Source organism: Erpetoichthys calabaricus, chromosome 15 (genome assembly GCF_900747795.2).
Source record: "Erpetoichthys calabaricus chromosome 15, fErpCal1.3, whole genome shotgun sequence".
NCBI classification, from domain to species: domain Eukaryota; kingdom Metazoa; phylum Chordata; class Cladistia; order Polypteriformes; family Polypteridae; genus Erpetoichthys; species Erpetoichthys calabaricus.
This window is the reverse complement of record NC_041408.2, coordinates 27,205,575-27,230,361: the sequence shown is the minus strand read 5'-3', so window position 1 is coordinate 27,230,361 and position 24,787 is coordinate 27,205,575. Positions and strand designations below refer to the sequence as shown.

The 24,787-nt window shown below is 41.5% G+C and overlaps 1 protein-coding gene across 1 annotated transcript in view; it reads left to right on the top strand.

Moving 5' to 3' along the window:
* The window catches only part of LOC114666294 (kinesin-like protein KIF16B), a 248,908-nt gene that overhangs the window by 205,412 nt on the left and 18,709 nt on the right, over positions 1 to 24,787 (top strand). The window contains exons 23-24 of the mRNA XM_028821120.2: positions 673 to 795; positions 1,747 to 1,836. Of these exons, the coding sequence (XP_028676953.1) occupies positions 673 to 795; positions 1,747 to 1,836 (213 nt within the window). The remainder of the gene's footprint in view (positions 1 to 672; positions 796 to 1,746; positions 1,837 to 24,787) is intronic.

Here is a 24,787-nt window from a genome sequence, read left to right as displayed (position 1 = left end):
AAGAACAGATAGAAGCCTAATTTCTGTGTCCTCTGAAGGCACATAGTTTAACTGAGTATTACAAGAGGTCCAGCTTTAGAAGACACTAAAACTCAACAAATTGTCAGAGTTGCAATGAATTTGCAGTTAAATTAATGGATTTTTCATTTGGCTGCATAGGTTACAATTATTTGTAGTATGTGCTTAAGCATTCAGCAAAATGCTGAGCCTAGTGTTGTATTAAAACTAGAACAGTTGGCAGTCAATGCACATTGTTGAGTTATGTGTGAGGGCTTGGCGACATTGTTTAAGGTGGGCCTTCTGGAACAAGAGTTTGTGTTGCTAATAATTGTAATTTGGCAGGACAACTGAAAGCTTCTTCCTAGGGCTGCACACACACAGGCTAAAAAACATGACCTGGCAGAGGGATAGTAAGCTTGAAATTCCCAAGAGTCACTCTGCATCATCCTAGCTTGAAGGTTGACGCATGTCCAGATGTATTTTTCCAGCTGGCATGCTAAATGAAGATTGTGCTGCTGAGTGAGTGAGAGTGTGGACTCCCCCAAACAGTATTATGAATTTCAAATTGGCTGCTTCAGGCCCTGTCCATGGCCCGATAAGTAATTCACGCCTCACTTTCTAATCACTCTTCCTGTTGTTTTCTACCCTCTCTTCTCATGTTTGCTTTGGCAGCGGCTGATTTCTCGTCCTTTGGTAGCAAACTCGGAGAGTGTGAAGGAGCCAGTGAGAGTTAGCATTCCACGCTATGTTCTCTGTGGCCAAGGCAAGGATGAGCATTATGAGTACGAAGTGAAGGTAAGTACTTCTCCCCCCGTAGCATTTATAGACAGTCTGCTTGAAAAACAAGACAGAGAAGTGAAAATTATGTTAGGAAAAGTAATTTGCACATATCAGGGAAGGAAATAAGCATGGGGAAGATCTTCAAACAAATTTCCAATCTTCAATGAGTAGCACTGTTTGACACAAGCAATTACTGCCTGAATTGTGCAATCAGCTTTCACTTATCTAGAGACGATAGGCTGCAAGCAAATATCTCAATGCAGCCAGATGCACTGCTTCGAAAAACCAAGCTATTGGTGTTATAAGTGGCCGCTTAATGAGCCTCAGTAGCAGAATCAGCCATTGGGTAGTCTTAAAACATAGCAGGCAGCCAGCTGGGAATGCGTCACTGACCCGACAACACAGGGCAGGGACACTGGATATCTTTTTATTAATATTCACAGAAGTAAAATGAAATATTGTTATTGCATGAAATAATTAGGTGTAATTGTAAAAACCATTGCTAACTGCAGGTGTATTTGTTTCATAGCTCCTTTGTGAACCATGTATTGGCCCCAGTGGGGCAGTGACTCCTTATATTCATGAGTATGTATGTTTGCTGGTTTTTGACTTAGTCAGTGGTCCTCCCAATCTTTTGTTGCTGACCTTACTAGTTCTGGCATATTTCTAAATCAGTTTTGCTGTCTGAGCCTAATGGATATCTGCCACATACTCCAAAATACTTTGTTAGCTTTGATAAGGCACAGGCCAAATATATGTGTTTTTTTATCTCTTGATGTGACATAGATTAAACACTTAAGCAGTTGTAGGCTTCCATAAATAACAGTAAATAATTGAGTAATAGATAATCTGTGTATTCCAGGTATAGTACTAATGCTACTTTAATTTTCACTCTACATCTTTTGTTATTTTTCTTTTACTGAGTAATGCATATGTTTCTGTTGTTTTTTCTTTCATGTTATAAAGATTACAGTGTTGGATGAAACTTGGACAGTTTTCAGGCGATACAGCAGGTTTCGTCAAATGCATAAAACTCTAAAACTGAAGTACCCTGAGGTAAGAAAGCAAGCATGAGGCTGCTCCTCTGGTATGATGGCCACATAAATTTGCTTTATTCATTATTTTAACAACGTAATTTTATTAAATGACTACAGGGGACCGGAGCCTAGCCTATCAACTTTATGCACAATGCAAAAGTCAAAGCTAACAAAGCACCAGTTCATTGCATGGCAAGCAAAATAACTTACAAACTTGTACTGTCTTAACCGAATGTAAAAAGATACCGGAGTTCATATAGTAAAACCCACCAAGACATGGTGATGATGTGAAAATTCCACACCATCTGTGACATGGGCTGCAATTATTACCCTAGGGATACTGCAAGGGATCTGTTCTGGCAATCGGAAGGGCGCCGTTTTGAATCCCGTAACTGCCAGTGATTCCACTCCTTTGGGCCCTTGAGCAAGGCCCTTAACTTGCCATTGCTCCATCCTGGGTATGATATTAACCTGCATCCAGCCCAGCAAGCTGGTCCTCCAACTTGTAGGGAAATCTTGTGGGTTGGTGAAAGGATTGGCATTCCAGCCATTGAAAAAAAAAAATGTTCTTCTCCACAACCTCCACCACCTTGAGAGTTGTGAGATGGCAGCATGAATCCCTGGTTTACTATGCCACCTCGATTTTATTTATGCTTTTCTCAATTAAGTTCACACCTTGCAGCCTCATGCGCGCCACTAACTTTTTAAGTGTGAGCTACCAATTCACATAACAATACTTCACTTTGTAAATAAATGCCTTCACTTTTAATATGTTGTAATGGACTAATGCTCTGTTCAGGGCTAATACCTGCCTTGTACCCAATGAAACCCCAAACTGGATTAAGTGGGTCTGACAGTGTTATATTAGGTTACTCTCTCTTTAAAGCAAGTGCTGTTTGGTCTTTCTGGTATTTACCAGAAGTGCAGAGCTCACCACATGCAATCACTGCTTTATCCTCATCTGTTTTCCTTTGTACACATGGCCTAGTGCTGCTTTCATTAATTTATTTAGTCATTGATTTTTCCATATTCAGTTATTCAGTTCAGGGGTATAGGTGTGCTGGAGTCTATACCAGCATCGTAGAGCGCAAGACAAAACCCTTGAATGTGTGAGTGTGGACTTGCTTGTGCAAGTGTGCCATATGATGATCTGCTCAATGCTCTCCCACAGAAAAATCTCATAGTATTCTATACATTTACAAGAAAAATTAAAAACATGTATGAAAACAAAAATGAAATTCAATACATACAAATATCAGTATGTCTTTAGATACTTTTTAATTGTAATTTCTTCAAACTCAGTAATAATCTAATGAAATGATCTATCTTACTAAACCACAGTTAATTTATGCACGGCGGACACACCGAGGTGCATGCGTACTGCGGCGTGGCACCCGCCCCAGAGTCAAATGCAGCGGCTTCCCAAAACACGGTGGCTTCCCAGAGTCAGTAGATGGCGCCAAAAGACACAACCTGTAGGATCAAACGCAGCGGCTTCCCAAAACGCGCAAACAACACATCCTGTAAGCGCCCAAACAACACCACCTGTAAACTAGACTTAATGAATGAAGGCGCTCACACAAAGAAACTGCTTTAGTTCAAATAGGGTTATTCAATTAGATGGAAACTTTACCATGCCTATGACCTGTGAACTAAACCTGAAGTAAAGCGTGCATGCCAGGTTGTACAGCCGCCCGGACAATGAACTAGCGCGCCCACAACGCGCTTTTGACACAGCACAGGCAAAGGAGGCACGTATCCACATGGAGGGAGCTCAACGATTAGTAATACAAACACGAGCCCGTATGGCTACGACCTGTAAACGAGCCCGTATGGATACAAACAATGAACGAAGGCGCCCACACAAAGAAACCGCTTTAGTTCAAATAGGGTTATTGAATTAAATGGAAACTTTACCATGCCTACGACCTGTGAACTAAACCTAAGGTAAAGAGTGCATGCCAGGTTGTACAGCCGCCCAGACGCGACCGCTCACACCACCGCATATACCCTCCATGATATTTCATCACGCAGCAGCTTCCCACCGAGACGCATATTGCGCTGTGGCGCACGCCCCAGAGTCAAACGCAGTGGCTTCCCAGAGTCAGTAGGTGGCGCCCAAACAACACAACATGTTCACTACACTTGCTCTAATCCACTATGCCAGTAATATAGATCACATAACGGTCACAGACTCAAACCCAGCGGCTTCCCCGACTCAGTGGCTGGCACACGAACACCACAACCTGTAAACTAAACTTGCTGTGCTCCACTCTGCCAGCAGTCGGTGTCAGCAAACGCAACAGAATCACGTCTCCACAAAACGAAACCGCTTTAGTACAGATATGCTTATTTAATTAAATGACATTTCCCCAGTCGCACCCACCCTCCATGATATGTCATCCATCCAAATATCGGACGGAACAGAAACTGATTGCCATTCTTGGATTTACGATTCACTAGCGAATCGCGGGCTTACTTGTATTGGATAAAGCAGATTGAAAACAGAGGAGAGATAAGTAAAACTCCAATGTACACATTTTTCATAGAAAGTAAACCTTTGGCACTTATGGTCACTTGAAGCAGCCAATGCAAAGTCATTATGATCTTGGCCAACTATATGTCAAGTCCTTTCCTGGGCATTCTGGTGTTCATGACTTTGGTTGAATAAAATTAAGTTCTGTTGGTGGATCTGTCAGTGGTGATGCAAACATCATCTATATAGGTTGTGCTTCAAAACAAGAAGGGAAATCCTGGTGAAGTTGCATCACTGCTGGACACAAAAAAGAATTAAAGATTTAGTAATAGGTGGCTTCCCGGGTCCTCCCTGCGTGGAGTTTGCATGTTCTCCCCGTGTCTGTGTGGGTTTCCTCCGGGCGCTCCGGTTTCCTCCCACAGTCCAAAGACATGCAGGTTAGGTGGATTGGTGATTCTAAAATTGGCCCTAGTGTGTGCTTGGTGTGTGGGTGTGTTTGTGTGTGTCCTACGGTGGGTTGGCACTCTGCCCAGGATTGGTTCCCTGCCTTGTGCCCTGTGTTGGCTGGGATTGGCTCCAGCAGACCCCCGTGACCCTGTGTTCGGATTCAGCGGGTTGGAAAATGGATGGATGGATAATAGGTGATCATAAAGATTAGGGTAGTTATTCATGACAATCTGAACATCCTGAACAGCAAACTAAGTCAAGTTCAGGGCAAGGGTAGGCTTGCTTTTAAGTGTTTTTCAGACACCTTTTATACTCTCCTTCTTACTATTCACCTTAAAAGTCTCTGTTTGACACACTGGCTGCCTTTCCTTCAAGCACTGTGAGAGGCTGGTTTGGCCAACAGTTTACACTTTCTGAGGAATTTATTGCTGTTGCTTAGTCAAACATATGGAAATGGACTAAAATGTGCTCTTTTATTAAAGTTTAGTCAGTTACTCTTTCAGTCTTCAGAAGGTTTCTGATGGGCAGCTACAAAGTTGAGGATCATGGTAAAATACTCATTTATATTCCCCTTTTACTTCTGCCCTAGCTGCTCTTTCTTTTATTTCTTACAGCACAAGTACACATTGACCAGTGACACACTTCAATGCCTTGCAAAGCTAGCTTTTCTTTTGATTCCCTTTGCTTTGTCTCTTGGTTTGCTTTCTTTCCTTTATACTTACAAAATCCGTTTAAGGCATGGAAGAATTTCTCCTTAGGTGCTTGTTTTCCCAAAACTTAAAATGTTTTCAGCAACAAGAATTGCATTGCCTGATGTTAATAGGAGCAGTCAATTGGGTTATTGGGATGATTGCCCAACCCCCACGATTCTGATGGGAGGGCATTCATCACCCACAATATCCCAAAATGATTGTAGAGATATGTTTCTTTAGTAAAACTGAGTTGAATAGTCCACACTTGATGCCTTTGAGGCACTATATTGCCATAGGACATTTCTAAAGTTGAATTTTTATCTTAACCGATAGCTGGATGCATGGCTGGATCTACCATTAGGGTGACCCATGTGCTTACTCAGGGGTCCTGCTCATAAAAAGGCTTTAGCCAATGACAGAAAAAGAAAAAAAAGCCTCAGTCCAAGGTGTTAAAGGTGGGCACTCACAGCCAACTACTATTCAGCAGCTATCCCCACTCCACAACAGTGATCACAATTATAAACCTATCAAGTCAAATCTAAAATAAAAAACTTTAGAAAACAATATGAGTGAGTAGGGCAGGTCAAATAATGCGTCTAATGGGCCATTTTGTGTGGTACAGTGCTGCAAAAGAGACAAAGGCAAAAGGGATGGACAGTCATAGCGAGATTCTAGTGGGGCAATGAAAGGAAAAAATAAAGAAAGACAAGCAAAAGATGTGTTCTACTGAAAATCTAACAATAGAATCCCTGAAGCATACAAAAAAACTCGTAATCCCAGGTCACCTTGAATTCCTTTGCACCTCTTCATTAGCGTCTTTTGTTTTGTAAATGTGTCGATCACTATGAGGCAGCAACGCATAGAGAAGTGTGTCCATTTATATGTGTAAACATAAGAGATGCCTTGATATTCCATTTAATTTTATATTGTGGCCTCGTGCACATGTTAATATAGGATATAGTATAGTGCATCAACCCATTTTCTAAGTTTGCCTCTTCTTTTTCGAAGTCTTGTTAAGTTGTAGCCTATGGTGTCAGCATCAGATGCAAGGCAGGAACTGACTAGGAGACCGGTCCATTACAGGACACAGTAATGCACACACCAGCACTCACTCAGCCCAAATGACTTTAACCTCTTCCTAATTAGAAGAGTTAAGATATGTGGTCCATTTCGAACAATTTAATACCATTCAAGATTATTGGTAACTGAAGTATTTAATGTATGGGTGGTATTAATGGATAGGGGCCAATCCATCCGCAAGGCATATTCATGAACACAGGATACTCACTAATGACAACCCTTTTTAGAATCACCAATCAGCCAAATTAATAAACCAATTTTATTCCCACTACATACAGTATGTTTTTCTGTTTAGGTCAGTCAATTTTCTTCAACCTAAACATGATGTCACTGGTCATTATTAGCACTTTAATCAAGCACTAGTCTATAGGCCTACAAGGATCTCATGTTTTTGAGCTGATAAGTATTCTAAAACTATGTTAGTTTCTTTCTTTTAAGGATATTCAAATATCTTACTGTATTGCTTCACTTTTTGCAAAAGGAATGCTTGGAACTCTAAAATATGTTTTTTTCTATTGAAATACTAATCCAGTATGCATGCAATAACCATCTAAGCTAAATATTTTCATGATCTATCAGTAATGAGTATGAGTTTTGCACTGTATTGTATATACACATGCAAATATATAAAATTATAAACACTAATTCTGAATTGGTCTTTTGAGTGTGTGTGTGAATGGGTCCAGCAGTGTATTTGTGTTCCTGCCAAGCAACCCGCTCTCTCAGACTGGAGAATTTCTAACCCTGAACTGGATTAAGAATGTTAAAGAATGTTAGTTTTATGTACTGTATTTACATGAAGATCTGACTTTCAGCCTATTATTTATTTTGACTCATCCATCCTACAGTCCCATTTTCAATTCTGTGGTCCTAATAATCAAAATGGCAGTGACACCAAGCAGAACTTTGAGAGGAGAGGAACAGTAGGAAAGATTTGGTAACACTACAAAGGGTTTCACACAAATGGTGCAGTGGATAGTGCTGCTGCCTCACATATCCAGCGTCTTAGGTTCAAATTCATGTCCAGTTGTTGTCCATGTAGAGTTTTCTTGTTTTACGTATCTTTGTGAATTTACCTCTTGTGCACTCAAAGATATGCATGTTAGATTTATTGACCACTCTTCACTGGCCAAGTGTGAATGTAAAAATGGGCGTGTGCACATGTGCGCCCTGTTAAATCCTGGCTTCGAGTCCAGGGTTGTTTCTTGCTTTACACCCAGTGCTGCAGGGATAGGTTTGGCCCCTGCCTCTCTCCTAGAACCCCTATTGGGTTTAAGAAGGTATGGGTACTGTATGTCATGTTATATAATCACAGTGACTTTCATAATTATTAAAATAGTAATGTGGACAGCCACAGCATTAACAATGTATTAATAGCAGTAAACTTTAGGATTGGTGTAAATGTTGTCTGCAGTTAGATGGTTCCTCAGTTTAGAGCAGCTTAGCTAAAGTCACTTCCTTCTTCATAGTTTTATTCATTTAGGGAATGTTAAAAGCTTCATCTCCTTGAGAATGTAGTGTAAACTCTGGAATAACAAGTTGCATAAGGTCAGCAAGTGAAAAAAGGAGTAAGTTATTTAAAATGTACTCTAAACTTTACAGGAAACCAGTTTAATGTTTTCAGAACTGAAATTCTAATTCTATTTTCTTTATCTTGTTGAGTAGTAGTCAAACAGTTTGAACATTGTTATACTCACGTGTTGCCAGTGTTCCAGTGACTGATGACAAGACACTCTGAATATTTAAGAGTCAACATATTTAACGGAAAGATGTCCTGATCAGGCTTATGAAGGGCAACAGGTATTTACCCTTAGTTTGAATGATGTAGTGTTCTTGACTTGGTTCATTTAGACTTGCTTATCATCTTGATATGAGCTTATTTTCCTTCATTTGTAGTTTGTAACGCCTTTCCTTTACTGGTGTTGTCAAAACTGCCTGTCCAACAGAAACATTGAATACAGCACCCTTTTTTTGTTCCTCTTTCTTGTGATACTTTTATTATTGGATTGGTGTCCGTGCCTTGTGCTAGTTCTGTTACATTTTATGTAATTATGTGAATTTTAATTTGTTAAATATGCTGGCCTTTTCATTTCAATTCATTCTAATTGAAATGTACTTAATAGCCGCCCCTCTTGGTTGCTTTAAAATCCATTAGTGCACACTATTTCTATAAGAAAGAGTGCCATTATCGATGCTATAAAGCATGGCTCATTAAAGCAGTCCCCAAAAGGAGACGCTTCATTTTACTAGCCAATGAGTGTTTGGGCTGAATCGTGTGCCATGGAACATAGCCGCATGTGACATATTGGAAAGCTGAATTTTGCAGTAGCGGTCACAAAGACTCATTACATGTAATTCACAATGAATGGTAGATGTCACTAAAAAGCATTAATTACACATTATCTCTTTTCTGCAGCCCTTATGTCACACTTTTTAAAGCATTACTCTCTCTTTGCTGCTTAATCAATTCACAAGCGTACAAACACCTAGTTGCAGGCAGTGCTGGCAGGTGGCTATAAATAGAGCCGCCGGATGTCTCTGCCACTCTTTATAACTTACAGATGCATGCGATTGATTTTCATCATTTTCTGTTTAGAAGTGAAATGAAAGCATGCTGTAAGTATGTTAAAGCTTACGAGGTGCAGATGATAATCGCGTAAATCACCAGGCTTTTGTGTTTCTACTGTCTGCTGAGAGTAGATGACTTGTTCGATGGTTGTTTCTATTTGTGCTGCAGGACAGATAAGTGATCAATTGACTCCTGAACACTTGAGGCCTCAATGTTTGCGCAGCTTACAGAACAGCGCATTGGCCAGCTCCCACAAAAATTATATCATCTTCTTGTCACTGTATGACAGAAAGGAGCTAAATATTCAAGCTAATTCTTTGACATAAAGTCGAATTTCCTACAGAGAATGTACTTGCACCTTTTAGATCCCTGCCTACTAGCAGTAATTACACAATTTACTTCTGACTGTTAGTTTCCAGGACTGTATAGAGTAAAAGTTATTCTCCAAATAGCAAGAACATTTATTTATATAGCACATTTTCATCAATGAAAGTAGCTCAAAGTTCTTTGCAGTAATAACGTTACTAAAGAACAGTTTTTTATAACAGTAGACAATCAATATCTCCAGCTTAATAACAAACATTAAAGTCAGCGAGGACAGAAAAATAAAAGCCACAGTTGTTAGAATGTTGGAGAAAATAAACCTGTGGAAGTTCCAAGTCTAGAAGACCACTCAGTCCCCTCTGGGCATTCTACAATCCATGAAAGTGTCAGAACTTCTGGGATACTCTTGTACAACTCTCTTCATCTTTCTAGCATCTTAGATTGCTGCAGCATAATTAGATTAGGGGTAGTAGCACAGACCACTTCCATCATGTATCAGTAACAAAAGAAGATAACACACAAAATTAGTGGTTAGTGACCAACCTATAAAACAGAAATTAGAACTGGATTATATTAAAATAGCACCATAGCAACTTTTTTCTATAGCAAATTTTCATATACAGACTGTAGCTCAAAGTTTTTTTACAAGATGTCAAAGAAGTAGTTGCAACAAAATTATTGTTTTGATTTGTGCCAACATCAGTAGTGATGACCACAGCACTCCATGGCGATCACAAGATGGTAATTGTTCACTAGCACTTTGGTTTGCTTAATCTTACTCTAAACAGTCTGTGAGTGTTGGAACAGGAATCTCTGTTAGATTCTCTAGGCATTTTGTAGACAGTGATTTTTATTCTCAACCACTAGTGTTCCAAACAAAAATGCAGTGCTTCTTTCAATAAATAAATAAATATCCATAAATACCGGTGTCTGTCAATGAGTTAAAATCCAATAAATAATCCAACTATAAAACTGGAATAAATCCATATAGTCACCAGGTACTTTATGCTCTCCCTCGCTCTCTCTTTCTGTATCTCTGGGTGGCTTGGTACAATCAGATGCGAAAAGTCTGAAACAGTGAGAAGCAAGGGATGGACCTTATTGATTTCTGGCAATGGAAGGCCCTGTAGGTGGTGGTAACGCTTCTGAAGCTGGGAAATTGGTTAGGAATACTCTGAGAAACCCAGACAGTTTGCAGTGAATGCCTGTGTGATCTTGTATTTCTTATAGGGCACTGCTATAGAAGAGATATCAAAAGTGACCGATGCGCCATTCACCTGTAAAAGGTCTAACTGTTCTAAGAGTTAGTGTCTCTGCTCTCTGCTCCAACTTAAGACTCTGTACAGCTGAAGGCAAGATAATTGTTCTCTCTGAACCATCATCTAGTATAGCAAAGGCCTCAATGCAGTCCAGCTATGTGAAGTAGCACCTTTAAAATTTTTACCATGACATTATGTAGTCTTGGTTGCTGATTACAATATATAATTTCTGGCTCAACAACTGTCATTAGGACACTCTGCTTTGAGTCAGTAATTGTCTCATGCAGTATGGTCAGGTGAAGCTCCTTAAGTTGCAGACTTCAGGCTTATGAGAATGTGCAGTTATTGTCTTTAATCCATTTTAAAACCTGATCAGTGCTTAACTTCTTAAATTCTACACAGAAGGTATTGTTCTTTACAATCACAGTATAGGCAGTATGGCATAAGATTTGGTTTACCTTTTGTCTGTGTAGGGCATGTTGCTGTTTCAGCTGGTCTTGCACAGTAATGCACTGAGGTGGGGTTTTCTTTCTTCTTGATGTAAGAGGGTGGTGTTCTTCTCTCTGACTTCATGAGCTCACCTTGGTAAAGAAGAAAAGCTAGCTCTGAGATTCGTTTTGCTCGTGCCTTGGTCTATAAACAGATGGAGAGATCCTGCAGCATATAAGTTGTGTCAGCATTTCTGGTCAATATGCCTTGTGTTATGCAGTACTCCACAAATCCATCTCGAAAACTAGGAGGTAGTTTGCACAGAAGACGATCGACATGTGAGCCATATTTCAGTTCATACCCATTATCTCCTTCAAGCGTTTTCAACATCCCAACAAGTGAGTAGACTGAGAGAGCAAATTCATCAAATGCCTCAGCGTCTCCTATTTTAATAGAAGGTGTATTCATCAGCACTCCAATTTCACTCTGGACAAGTTGACGAGGCTGTCCATACTTATCCTTTAAAGCTTTTAATGCTGTTGTATATGGGTTTGCATCATGCATGCATGCTTTGGCTAATTTGTATGCACTTGATAGTTTAAGCTGTCCAAGTAACACTTGATACTTATACTGTTCAGTAAGGTGTGCATGGTTATTAATTAGACTGTCAAGTGCCATCATAAGAAGGGGCAAAGTCACTTTCCTTACCACTCTCAAAGTAAGGCAGGGTTGGCTTTGGAATACCATGCGATGAGGCAATTAATAAATCCATCATATTTGCTGCAGAAAAATACACAGATGCTGTACTTTGTGCTGTGTGCACTGGATAATGAAACAGTGAAGATGCGGTGTTCGGCTGCAAATCTGGCTGTTGACAATAAGGTCTCTTACTGTCTGAATAAGGTCTATTTAGTTTGACATCTGGGAAGTGAGCCGCCCCATAAGGGGGTGCATTTGGGTTCAAAGCTGATGTTGCTCCATTTGGAGGCTGCTGCTGCACCTTGTCACTTAAGGGCATATAGTACTTTAAATCCTTACTGTCCTTAGGTGCAGTGCATGGCGTTCTATAAATAAACTTTGCTGTAGTGGCAGTAGGAATGTGTGATGTGCAATCACCCTGCAGATGTATATATCAATTTTTTGCACTTCTTTAAAGTGGACTATGAATATGACGCTGCCTTTGTTAGCTAATTGCATGATATTACAGAGTGTCATTTATGAGTTTGTCTCATGCATTTTGGTGATAATACATGTTTTAATGAATGCAGAATAGAAGTTAGAAGGCTTAGTAATTACTTATATTACGTAACCGAAGAAGACGGGACAAGAACCTCTCAACCTGTACGGTAGCAGGTTACACTTTTCCCTGAGTGAAGAATTGGCCAGTGCTTTCATACTTGTTGTCATCTCAATTATCTCATAGTTTCTCACATCTCGGAGACATATTACGTTATGCCAGTCCCAAGGGAGTTCGACATGTTGAAATCAGTTTCTAGCCCTCGACAAAATAAGACTATGTGAGAAAGTGAGAGGCGGCACAAGGAAAGGAGCTCTGTCAATTGTTATTGGAACTACATTTGACATATTCTTACAGTGCGTTCCTTTCAGTGAAAAGATGGTTACTTCTATTCATTATGGAACAATTAAGGCTAAAGCAGAACAACAAGTGTGAAGTTTAATGAGGTAAACTAATGTGCTAATTGATAGCAAACTTAATATGTGTAGCAGCTACTTTGTTTGTTACTGAAGTTCAGTAATTAACATAACTGTAGGATACCGAGATCCACACCATTGGAACACTGCAGATACATTTTTAACCTGGGTGTTAAGAAGTAAAGTAATGCTTCATTAGCAGTAACAAATGTGCATGGAAAATAAAAGTTTATGCATCTATCCTGCAGAACACCACTACACATGGCCACAGAGGGGATGCTTTCTGCTTAGGCTGTATACTCTACATTGTCTTAGACATGCATTTCTTATTTGTTTTTTGATTTTGTTCTAAAGAAGAAAGATACCTGCAAATGAAATTAATCTTTTCTGAAGGCAAAAATCTTTTTTGTCCATTGTTAGCTACTTTTTCTCTTCAGGCTTAACCTGATGTTTAAGGTTGATATTTGATTCTTTTCCTCTTGTCAGGCTGAGGCCACAGATCAGTGGTGCTGAGCTCATTCTAAGGTAGGGCTGTATGGTTTCAGGCAACAGCCACAGATATTTCGTGAAGCACAGCTACCCTTGTGCTTATGTTTAACTGTATGTAGAGGGCCCTAGTGATCAATCCTGAGACATCTGTACATTCCACATTTTTTCTTTTAATGAATTATTAAATAAAGTTGTTTACAGTTTGAATTCTCTATTCCATTTTCTATTGTTTTTCATTTGCAGTTTAGCAAGCAGGAGATGTTATTCAAAGGCGTATCACCTGCGGCGTCATGTCCATTCTGATGCACTTCCTTGAAAAGAACATTGAAAGCACAGTTGAAGCTGTGGTTTGAAACATGGAACATCTTTGACTGCTGCTATGTCATTTGAATTCTTTCCAGCTTGCTTGCTTACTAGCCTCTTACTTTCTGGCAGCCTCAGATATTTATTTATGTCGGGTTTCATTTTCCTAATTTAGACTAGAGTTTGAATTTCTTCTCTCTTTAGTGCTGTGTTGAGGAGAGGCAGCAAAGTGATCTCACTTAATGGTTACACTAAAAAAGAATCCTGCTGAAAAGGAGAAAAGGGTGGAGATGGTGGCTGCCACTCCATTGAAAATAATCTTTTTATGAACACTCACACGGGCAAATAACGGGAGATGAGACTATGCTTTGCAGATCCACATTGTCCATCTTAATCTTTTTTCCTGTTCATTCATTTTCTACCTGTTTACCAAATTCACAGGTTATGTATAACCTAACCAAATTTGAATGGGGCACCAAGCCATTGCAGGGCACCCATGCACGCTTGGTCATACTTGGCCAATTTAGAGACACTAATTAAACTAACAATCATGTATTTGGAACATGTGAAGAAACCCTGCACGGACCCAAAGGAGCTACATAAAGACAGGGTCCAGGTTGGCAAACTCAGGACTCTGGCCTTATTTCTTTCATGAAGCATTTGAGCTTTCTGTTGTGGGGGCTTGCAGCCACAATCAGGTACCAGTACAGTGGAAGTTTTAGGTATTAGAAGTGTATGCAACATCTGTTAGGTGTGTGCAGAATGAGAGAGAAATTACTTTTATAACACAATGTCAAATGATACGCAATGACACATCAAAAAGGTTTGGGGCAGCCACCCGTATACTTGAATAAAGACTGCAACAAGTGAAAATTGAAGTTACAGTATTGTACAGTTTGAGTCCACAATAGAACTGATTCACAGAAGGATGCTGGCCAGGTTTTAAGGCAAGGCAGGGAAAGTGATGTCAGAGGTTCCAGCCTGAATTTCCTGTGTTTGGTCTGCAGGGATAAAAGAGAAAGGGTTACTGCACCCCACCAGCCCCTGGTCTGGCATGGAATTACCTTCTTTTGGTCATTCTACCTGTACCCCATGTGCACGTGTGTGATACGGCCCCCCACTCAGCCCAAACCCATCTGGTTGGGTGTTCCTAGCCAAGAGGTTGTGGCTCCTAGAAAGGGCATCAGCATTGGCTTGCAAGACACTCCAGCGGTAAATAACCGAAAATTTTTATGGCTGTAGGTCCACGAACCACCTCCTGATTCACGGGTTCGATTCCTTGTGTAAGGCCATCCACTGCAAAGGTGCATGATCTGTTACCAGGGTGAACTCACAGCCCAAGAAGTAGTACCTCAGCTGAGTGATCGCCCAATTAATCACCAAGGCCTCCCTCTCCATGGCCGCATACCTGGTTTCTTGGTCCAACAGTTTCCGGCTCATCAACATGATTGGGTGTTCAACACCATCAACGCTTATGCTCGGCACGCCTCCAAGACCTGTGTCCAAAGCATCCATCAGGAGGATATTTGGAGCTGATGTAAGGGCCTCTTTTAAGTCACCAAATGCAGCTTCTGTTTTAGCATCCCATGCCACATGATTTGGACTCCCCTTCATTGTGAAATTAGTCAGGGGCGCCGCTTTCTCTGAGAATCGGGGTACAAACAAGCGATAGTAACCTGCTAATCTGAGAAAAGCTTGGATCTGCCTCTTGGTCTTCGGATAGGGCCATTTCAACATAGCATCAACTTTAGAACACTGTGGTCGTACTGTACCCCATCCCACCAGGTAGCCTAATTATTTGGCTTTGGTTAATCCGAAGACCGGCTTCCCCTAATGACCACAATACTGTTTGTACCTGCTGAAGGTGTTCCTTCCAAGTGCCAGAGTAGACAATTACATCATCCAGGTAGGCAACAGTATATGAGTTATGAGGACAGAGCACTTTATCCACCAGATGCTGGAAAGTCATGGGTGCCCCAAATAACTCAAATGGAGTGCCCACTAGGGATGATAAACGCAGTCTTTTCCATTGCAGAGTCCGTTAAAGGAACCTGCCAATACCCCTTTGTCATGTCAATAGTGGTTAAGTGGTCAATTTGCCTTGTCCTAGACGCTCGAGAAGGTCATCCACTCATGTCATCCGATATGCATCGAATTGGAAGGCCTTGTTAAGCCAACAGAAGTCATTGCAAAACCTCCACCTTCTGTCAGGCTTTGCAACCAATACGATAGGACTGGACCAGGGACTATGACTCTCCTCTATCACACCTAGTTCCAGCATCCGCTTGATCTCCAGCTCCACTTCTGCTCGTTTTCCTTCGGGAAGCCGGAATGGACATTCTCAGTCTATTACCCCGGATTCTATCACTGTGTCATGTGCAATCAGGGAGGTTTGTCCAGGTTTTTCACTCACTACCTCTGTAACTGACAGGGTAACTGTTTCCAGCTCCCGTTATTGGTGGATGGTCAAATTAAGGCTGAATTTAAGGTCTAATGTATGAACGAAGAGTGAGCGGGGTTGTCTGGGGGTGGTATCAGGATCCCTATCCTTCCATGGTTTCGGCAGATTTACATGATAAACCCATTCGCTCGCCCGAGGATTTGGTTATTTAATCAAATAATTGATGAGCCCCTTCCTCTCCTTAACTTCGTAAGAGCCTTGGCAATGTGCCAGCATTTTGACCCAATCTCACGGCTGGAACTCCCGTAGAGATGTGCCACAGTCATGAGCTGCTTGCGCCTTTTCCAAGTGAGATTTGAGAATATGTCGAATTTTAGCAAATCTATCGCGCAACTGTGTGATGTACTCTAATATATTTGTTGAGGGGAGAGCCTCTTCCTTCCAAACTTCCTTTAGAATTTCTAATGTGCTCGGGGGTTGTCGTCCATATAATAATTAAAAGGGAGAGAATCCCGTAGAGGCTTGTGGGACTTCCGATATGCGAAAAGAACAAGGGGAGAGGATCTGATCCCAGTTCCTTCCATCCTCGCTGACCACCTTGCGTAGCATTTGTTTGAGGATCAGATTGAACCGCTCTACTAGACCATCGGTTTGTGGATGATATACAGATGTCTTTAAATGTTTTATCTTGAATAATTTAGCCATTTCCCTGAACATCTCCGAGATAAAGGGCATCCCCTGATCTGTCAGGGTTTCTTTAGGGATGCCGCATTGCGAGAAGACCCCTACCAATTCTCATGCAATAGCTTTAGATGTAGCTGAGTGCAACAGAACAGCTTCGGGGTATCAGGTATCTACCAGGACCATTATATATTTATGTCCCCTGGCCGAGGGCTCTAGGGGTTCCACAAAGTCAACCCTGATACGTTCAAACGGGACATCAATAAGGGGTAAGGAAAGTAAAGGAGCGCGGCCCCTGCTAGGAATCTGCCGCAGTTGATATTCCGGGCAGGACATGCAAAAGCGGCGGACCTCCTCGTTGATTCCCGGCCAATAAAATTGGAGCCTAATACACTTGAGAGTTTTTTCGCTGCTCAGGTGGGCTTCCAGAAGGTGGGTATGAGCAAGTTCACAGACCTGTCGCTGGTAAGTCCATGGCACAAACAGAAGGTCATGCAGAATATGGATACATTTGGATACAGAGGGTGATTATTTAACACAAAGTGAGACCCTGTGGCATAGGATGCTGAGTGTGATGGCCATTTACCAGAACAACTGCATTTTTCGCAGATCTAAGGGGGGAGTCATGCCATTGCTCCCTTTTAAATGAGGCCAGATTCTGCCTAAATTGGAAGTGCAGTTAATTGAGAGGATCGGAAGCGACCACAAGGGATGTGGTTTCCTCCCGGGTTGCTACAGTCACTGTTAGAGGCCGAACTCTGTCTCTCCTCCGGCTGGGAACACGGTGTGGAGGTAGTTAGGAACAGGACCAGTGTTTGTTTAGGAGAGGTAGTTGTTGAACTGCTTTTACTATCTGACCAATCTTGCCCCGTTATCACCAGGAACGGGTTTTTTTTAGAACCGTTACCGTCAGTTTTTTTGTAGTCCTCTCATAGCTAATATAGCAGGAGGTGGACTTATACTGATGGATGTCCCTGTGTAAACAGATTAGATTGGTCTTAATTTTAAGCCATTGTCGCAGTAACACCAAGCGGCAAGCAACAATGGAAATGTTACTGCCAGAATCCATAAAGGTTGGTACTTTATGTCCGTTTACTACTACCACTCCTCTATGTGGAAAGGCCAGAAGATTAGCGTGAGCATACTACCCCTCCCTTTGTGTCTCCTCGCAAACCTCCTTGTTACCGCGAGGAAACGGCCACCGGGTATCAGGAGTCTGCAGAGTTTGCTCCACAGTGTGGCGACAGGGCTCAGGTGTAGGGACGCAGGTACTGTATGTTGGGGTTCACACAGGTCCTCTTCTGGTTCTCCCGAGTAGGTTTCCGTTCGTAGGCCTTCCAAGATCTCTATTAAGGAGACCATATTTTTAATTGGTCGTCCCCAGGCCAGCTGGGTGAGATCGTCAGGGAGGGCGTGGAGCAATATAGCACAGGCAACTTGCTCTACCACTTGTTGGACATTATTCTGATCTGGCCTCTTCCAGCACTCGATTTTTGTCCACAAGCGGAATGCCTGGGGAGAAGCTGGTAAATTTGGTTTAAATGCCCATTGAAATATTCTCCTTGCCTGCTGACCCAGGGCACCCCACGTTTATCAAAGGAGATTACCTTTGTGGGGTTTTGCCCCAGGTTCCCCCTACCCACAGTAACCATCTCTAACCCAGCAATTCGAGAACAGGACTCCCCCAGTGGTCCCTTAAAGGCTGAAGTCTTGGTTGTTGGCGGTCAAGGCTTCCATCTGGTTCTGTTCCTGGTTCCACAAGGAGGCAAACATCCTGCCGACTACGCCACTGTAAAATGATATGCCTTGACACATCAAAAAGGTTTGGGGCAGCCACCCATATACTTGAATAAAGGCTGCAACAAGTGAAAATTGAAGGTACAGTATTGTACAGTTTGAGTCCACAACAGAACTGATTGACAAAAGGAAGTTGGTTAGGTTTTAAGGCAAGGCAGGGAAAGTAATGTCATCGGACCCTGAACCAGAAGTGACATTATCAGTCCCGGAACCGGAAGTGATGTCAGAGGTTTCAGGCTGAATTTCCCATGTTTGGTCTCTTGCCGGGAGTGGAGTTACCTTCTTTTGGTCCTTCCAGCTGCCTCCTATACACACGTGTGTGGCAGCAGCCAAGATGACATTTGGAGATGTTTGTGTACAGCTTTTGTTAGCCTTGTTCTGCCATATCTCTGCTTCATTCAGTGTTTTTTTTGTGACTGCTGGAGATGTACCATTTTAACATGGGGGTTAGCAAACATTTTTATTTCTTTTGGGGTAGGATGTCTCATTAATTAAACAGTAGAATTTCTGCTTTGATTAGTTCTCTGTGTGTAACATTTGCCCAATGTGGTAGTCATCTTCTATTATATTTTTGTTATTAGTACACTGGTAGCTTAACTTTTTTAGGGTGGACGTCGACTTTTGTCGACAGGAGGGGTTGAGGGCGAATGTTGACAAAAGTCGACATCCAGCGATAGAGGGCGACAATCAGCTGTTAATGGCGACAAAACTCACTGTCACGTCGCAGGCATTCCCTCTGTGCTTGGAGGACTGCTAGACTCGTTGACTCGGCAACTAATCCTTGCGTGTGCGTGAGTTGCGAAATGTAAACAATGGCAAGATGGCATGGACATGTCACAAGGGAGCGAAGCGAGTGCAGAAAAGAAAACACTCGGCAGACAATGTTTTGCGCATTATCGCGGAGTCGGACTCTGATTTTTCAGAATCAGATTTTATTGACAGTGATCAGGAGCTCAAACAAGAGAGTGAGAAGCCGGCATCAGCTGATCGGACACCAGCCGATGCTGTGCCAGCTGATCCGCTGCCAGCTGAACGCATTCGTGCAGCCAATGCATCTACGGCAAGGTTCGCGTGGGAGGAATACACAGACATTGATCCGTGGGAGCCGAACTCAAGCCGAACAGCAAGACAGCATGGCTTGCTGTTGGACACGACAGATCACCAGCTGCTGAACTGCTTCAGGCTGCTCTCTCCTGATGCTGCTTTTCAGCTACTGTCAGACGAGACAAACAGGTAGGCAGAGAAATTTTTTGAATTGCGGGCTGCGCTTGCATTGCATTCTCGTTTTTCAAAGTGGAAACCCACAACAAAAGACGACATGAAGCGCGCTGTGGCATTACAAATAGAGATGGGACAGAACTGGTGATATAACTTCAGGGAGCATTGGTCCAAACGTGCTTTGTCCCCTGGTGGCTTTGGACAGGTTATGCAGCATGATGATAGGTACGTGGTACTGCAAAGTTTTATTCACTTCTGTAATAAACAGAAGCAAATCCCATGGGGTGAGCCAGGCTATAACACCATCCATAAAGTTCAGCCTCTGCTTGACATTGTGGAACCAACATAGAAACAATTTTATCAGCCTGGCTGTGATTTGTCTGTGCATGAATCTATGATAAAATAAAAGGGACACCTTTTTTTCTGCAAATATATGCCAGACAAGCCCACAAAGTATGGCATAAAGGATTTTGTACTGGCAGAAGCAAACACTGGTTTCTGCCTGAAAGTAATTACATATACAGGAAAGTATTTCTTTCAAAGAGAGAACTGTCCCTTGACAAGTCAGGTTGTGCTGGAGCTGCTTCAGGGCTATAATAATAATAATAATTCATTACATTTATATAGCGCTTTTCTCAGTACTCAAAGCGCTATCCACACAGGGAGGAACCGGGAAGCGAACCCACAATCTTCCACAGTCTCTTATGAACATTTGGGTCATGTTGTGTATATTTGGACAATTTTTATACATGCCCAGAATTGTTCATGGAGCTACAGAGCAGAGGAATTGGAGCTTGTGGCACAGTGAGGGTGAACAGGATACACATGAAGCCAGACAGGCTGAAGATGAAAAGAGGTGACAATACGGTTTTCATGCGGGCAGAAAACTTGGTGGCAGTGGCATGGCACAATGGCAAATGGGTGACTTGTCTCTCTACAGTACACACTAACAATATATGTGAGAAAGTGCAGCAACAGACAATTGAAAAGTAGGCACCAAAGAAACATATATTGTAAGCAGTGCAATGTGACAATGACTGAAATTGGCTGCTTTGAGCAGGATCAGACTTTGCTGTGTAAAATGTATGCGATATGTATGTGAAATCATATAGTATGCAGGCTCATACAACATGCAAGACAGTAACATTTGTCAAAAGTAAATATTTTTTGTTGATTTCAATTGCTTTGTGTTCTTTTTTTAAAAAAAGTTAGTTTTTGGAAAAATATTCAGCCCTGGGAGAAAAGAAACAAAAAAAATTAGCCCTAAAAGAGTTAAGCAACATACTCAGGGGCTCCATGAGTAAGTGGCAGGACTGAATCAAGAACTTTAGGCTACATTTCCCATTGTTGATATATTGCTGCATTTCTCTTGAGCAAAACCATCAGTTTACTGAGCTGGACAAGTGAATGGAGGTAAGCTAAGCACATTTCAGCAGTACACACAACTCTTTGGTGAATCAGACTGCAGAAGTAATATCCTGCACTTGTTGAGCAGTTCAGAGTAGGTTGGATAGTTTAATGGTTTAAAAAAACTGCTTCTGTAATGAGTACAGATCATGCTTTTCACATGTTTGTAATCACAGCTTATGTGCCATACTTCTGAGCACAGAGGACATTTTTTGTTTGTGAGATCAGCACTCAGCTCATCATCTGTGGCAGAGTCCAGGAACGACTTCAGTGGTATTTGATCTGTATGTTTGTCAGGCTTAAAGCTTGTGAGTTTCAATTGACTTGAATTTTGCATTTGTTGCCATCATCTGCCTGTGACATATGATTCAGAAGAGAGCCCTTCTAGTTCCATGAGCAACTCAAGGACCTGTTCATCTAATTTCATTTTTATTCCTGTTACACACTATTAGTTGGACTGTAACATTTCAGAAGTATGGCCCTGGCTTTCACTTCCTTTTCTTCTTAGCCAAGCATAAAAATGGGAACTGTCTCCAGTAGGTTTTTATAGTTTCATCTTCTTTTGTTGAAGAATTCAGACACCTAAGACATTAATACGTCTGGTGCTGATTCTGAGGAAATTGAACTTGAAGAGATGAGGTGCTAATGCATCTTGATACTCTGCACCCACACATAATGTACGCGGGTGTAATATGCATAAACCCTTTTATCAACTGCTTCTCACCTCCGTAATGCTGATGCTTTGAAATGGAGCTTTTGCTTTCCCAATGCTTGGCTGCACACTGACCTTTTTTTCCATTCTTGATTTTTTTTTATGCAGTTTGTGTTAAAAGCCTCAACTCTTTACTCTCCTGATCTTTTCAAGGTGCCTTACTTTGATGGGCATCAGTAAATGTGACATTGAGATATGGGTTTCTGCCATATTTCTCTCTGAGCTCAAGTTCAAGGAAGCTTTGCACGGCTTCTACTCTCACACATAACTTAATTATTCTTCAATGGAGTTCTTTTGGTGCTTCCCAACCCTTCTTCTCATATTTCAGAGAGTGATTTACAGCAGTGGCTAATGTTCTGGTCTTCCATCATTTTAAAAACATCTTTCTTTTTCAGAATGCCTCATGCAGGGCGTACACCCAGATACATTTATGTGCTTTTACATTTAGTATCATCAGTGGGATAGGCTAATGTTTTTTCTATCTGGAATTACAGTTGGGCCATGTGGAAAATACTGTGCATCCACAAACACTGCAGATGATGGCAATAAGTCAGATGTTCACTATACATTTACTAAAGGCCATGTTTCTTGTTGGGAAAGGTGATTTTAAAAGGAAGCTGAAAGTTGAGCCGGCTGACAGTCTCCATCCCACTCTCGTGAGGACTATGCTCATGACAGGCTGAGTAACTGAGACAATCCTTTTTTATTTCTAGCAATATTCTACAGCTCCTCTTGAGGAAGTTTACATTTTTAGCCCCTTTTATGTGACCTCAGAGTTCACTTACTTGACCCTGCCTTGCACGCCTTCTATGGAATATGCTTAGGGGCCATCCTTGTTACATCACCAGAGCTCCTTAACTTCCTCCTTTCACATCTTCTTCACTCAGAGGTCCTTGCAGAAAGTTGAGAGCATCACACAATCACAGTGAAACAGTCCAGAAATCTTACAGGGGAAACTTGGTTTAGTTTTTTATGCTTAAGATTCTATTCTTTCTGTCCCTTTTGAAAACTTATTTCTTCACCCCATGTGATACAGAGTCCAAAGTACCTCAACATCTGTACTAATTCAGTGGTCTGTCTCAGCATTGTCTCCACCCTCACTTGTGAAAGAACGGGACAAGTTCTTTAAATTCCTCCACTAATAGTGGGTACTTCTTCCACAGAATACAAGTCACTTATTCCTAGTAGAGACCCTTGGCCTGAGATTTGGAGATTCTGATTTTCATTTTGCTAGTGTTTGCTCTCCTGAGCACTGCTCTATTGCTCACTGGAAATTGGAGTCAGATGTAACCAAGAGGACAGCGTTATCCATATAACATAGATCCAAAAACTGATATGAGCTTGCTGTGCATGATTCCCTGCCTCTCAAAATTCACAGACTCTGTCTGTGGAATCTCTCTTCCACTTTTTTATATTAAAAACAATTACAAACAATACAACAAATACAATTTCTGACTCTGCAGATGCAAGAAACCACATATCAGACAGCAGAGGCTCCATTTTTTTAACTCCTGTCATAAGATATACTTTCATAAGCCTCCTACAAGCCCACAAAGTGCATGGATGCAGGATTAGAAAGATTTTGTGGTTCCTCAAATATCTACACAAGGATAAAGAGCTGGTCCACTGTTCAACAATCACACAGAATCTGCATCTTTTTTCCAGGATGTATTAGTGGAAGGACTTTCATAAATGGCATGTAATCTTTAACCGTTACACTCATCATGACATTTGGAGCACTTATGCATGAATAATTGAATGTGCTTATTACTCCTAAAGCTACCAGATCCCTGAATTCATAGTGTAAAGTCAAAATATGTAAATTGCAACCCTGAAGACTCCATATTTGGTTGGTTTATTTGTATAATTGTTTGTTACCACAATATTTACATTTACCATATAAATTGTGACCTGTTGGGGTCGTACCTGCACCCCAAACACTCAGACACAATGAAAACACACAATCAAAAGTTCAATTAAAGACGTTTTTAATTTAAACAATACCTTCTACGTGTTTATATCACCGTGTAAATTAGTCACCATTCAGTTCCATTCCTTCCCTTTTCTTTTCCACCTCCACTCTCCTCTGACCAGGCCTTAACCACCTCATCCCAACACTGTCCCTGATGTAGAGGATGCAGCTTCTTTTAAGCTGGACCTAGGAGTACTTCTGGTGCCACAGTACTGCACATCGGAAGCACTTTTGGGCTTGAGGAAGCCCCACAAAGTAGTGCGGGTGTTTTCCTGCTGCTCCCTCTGGCGACACCAAAGTACCCCAACAGGGCTGCCCCTCAGGATTTCAGATGCCCTGTGGGTATACAAATTGGAGTTCCACCAGAGAGATGCTGCCACTCTGTGTATAGAGGGATTATATGGCCCTAGGAAGCAGTTTTTCTCTATCCTTCTGTTGTGGTCCCCTGTCCTTCCTTTAACAGGGCTTCCTGGCCTGATAAAAAAGCCATCCGCTGTGGCCGGTTTGCCAGTCAACCTGTTTTCTATGATGAAGAACATAGTCTGTAAGACCTTTGATGGTGTGACTTTCAGGGCTTTGTCACAATATTTTTTAAAAAAAAGCACTTAAGCAGCAAAAGAGAGAGAAAAAAAGGCAGCAACAATAAGCAAATAAGGAGAGAGGCATCAGACACTTTGTGCCAGAGGAAGATCTGTGCTTCCCTTGTTGTGGGGATTACAAATTATTGATGTAGCTGCCTTGAAGATGTTTTCCTTTCAGACACAAGTGTGATTTTTCTGTAAAAGACAACAAAATAGTTTGGTGGTCAAGGATGTTTTGAGGCATATTAACAAAGCCAGGCTAATCAGTTGCATTGACACCAAACTGGCGACACTGACCTGTTGTTCTTCTGTTCATATGTAACTACAGGGTTTACGCTGTGTGTCCATTTTTAATTAGGTTCTTCCTTTTTCTAAATTTCAATATCAACTGCTTATTTTTTTGTCTGGTGTACTCACTTTAGTTATTAAATTATTATTTTGTTAGCATGATTTTTAGGGGTTGTGTTTAAATGTGGATTT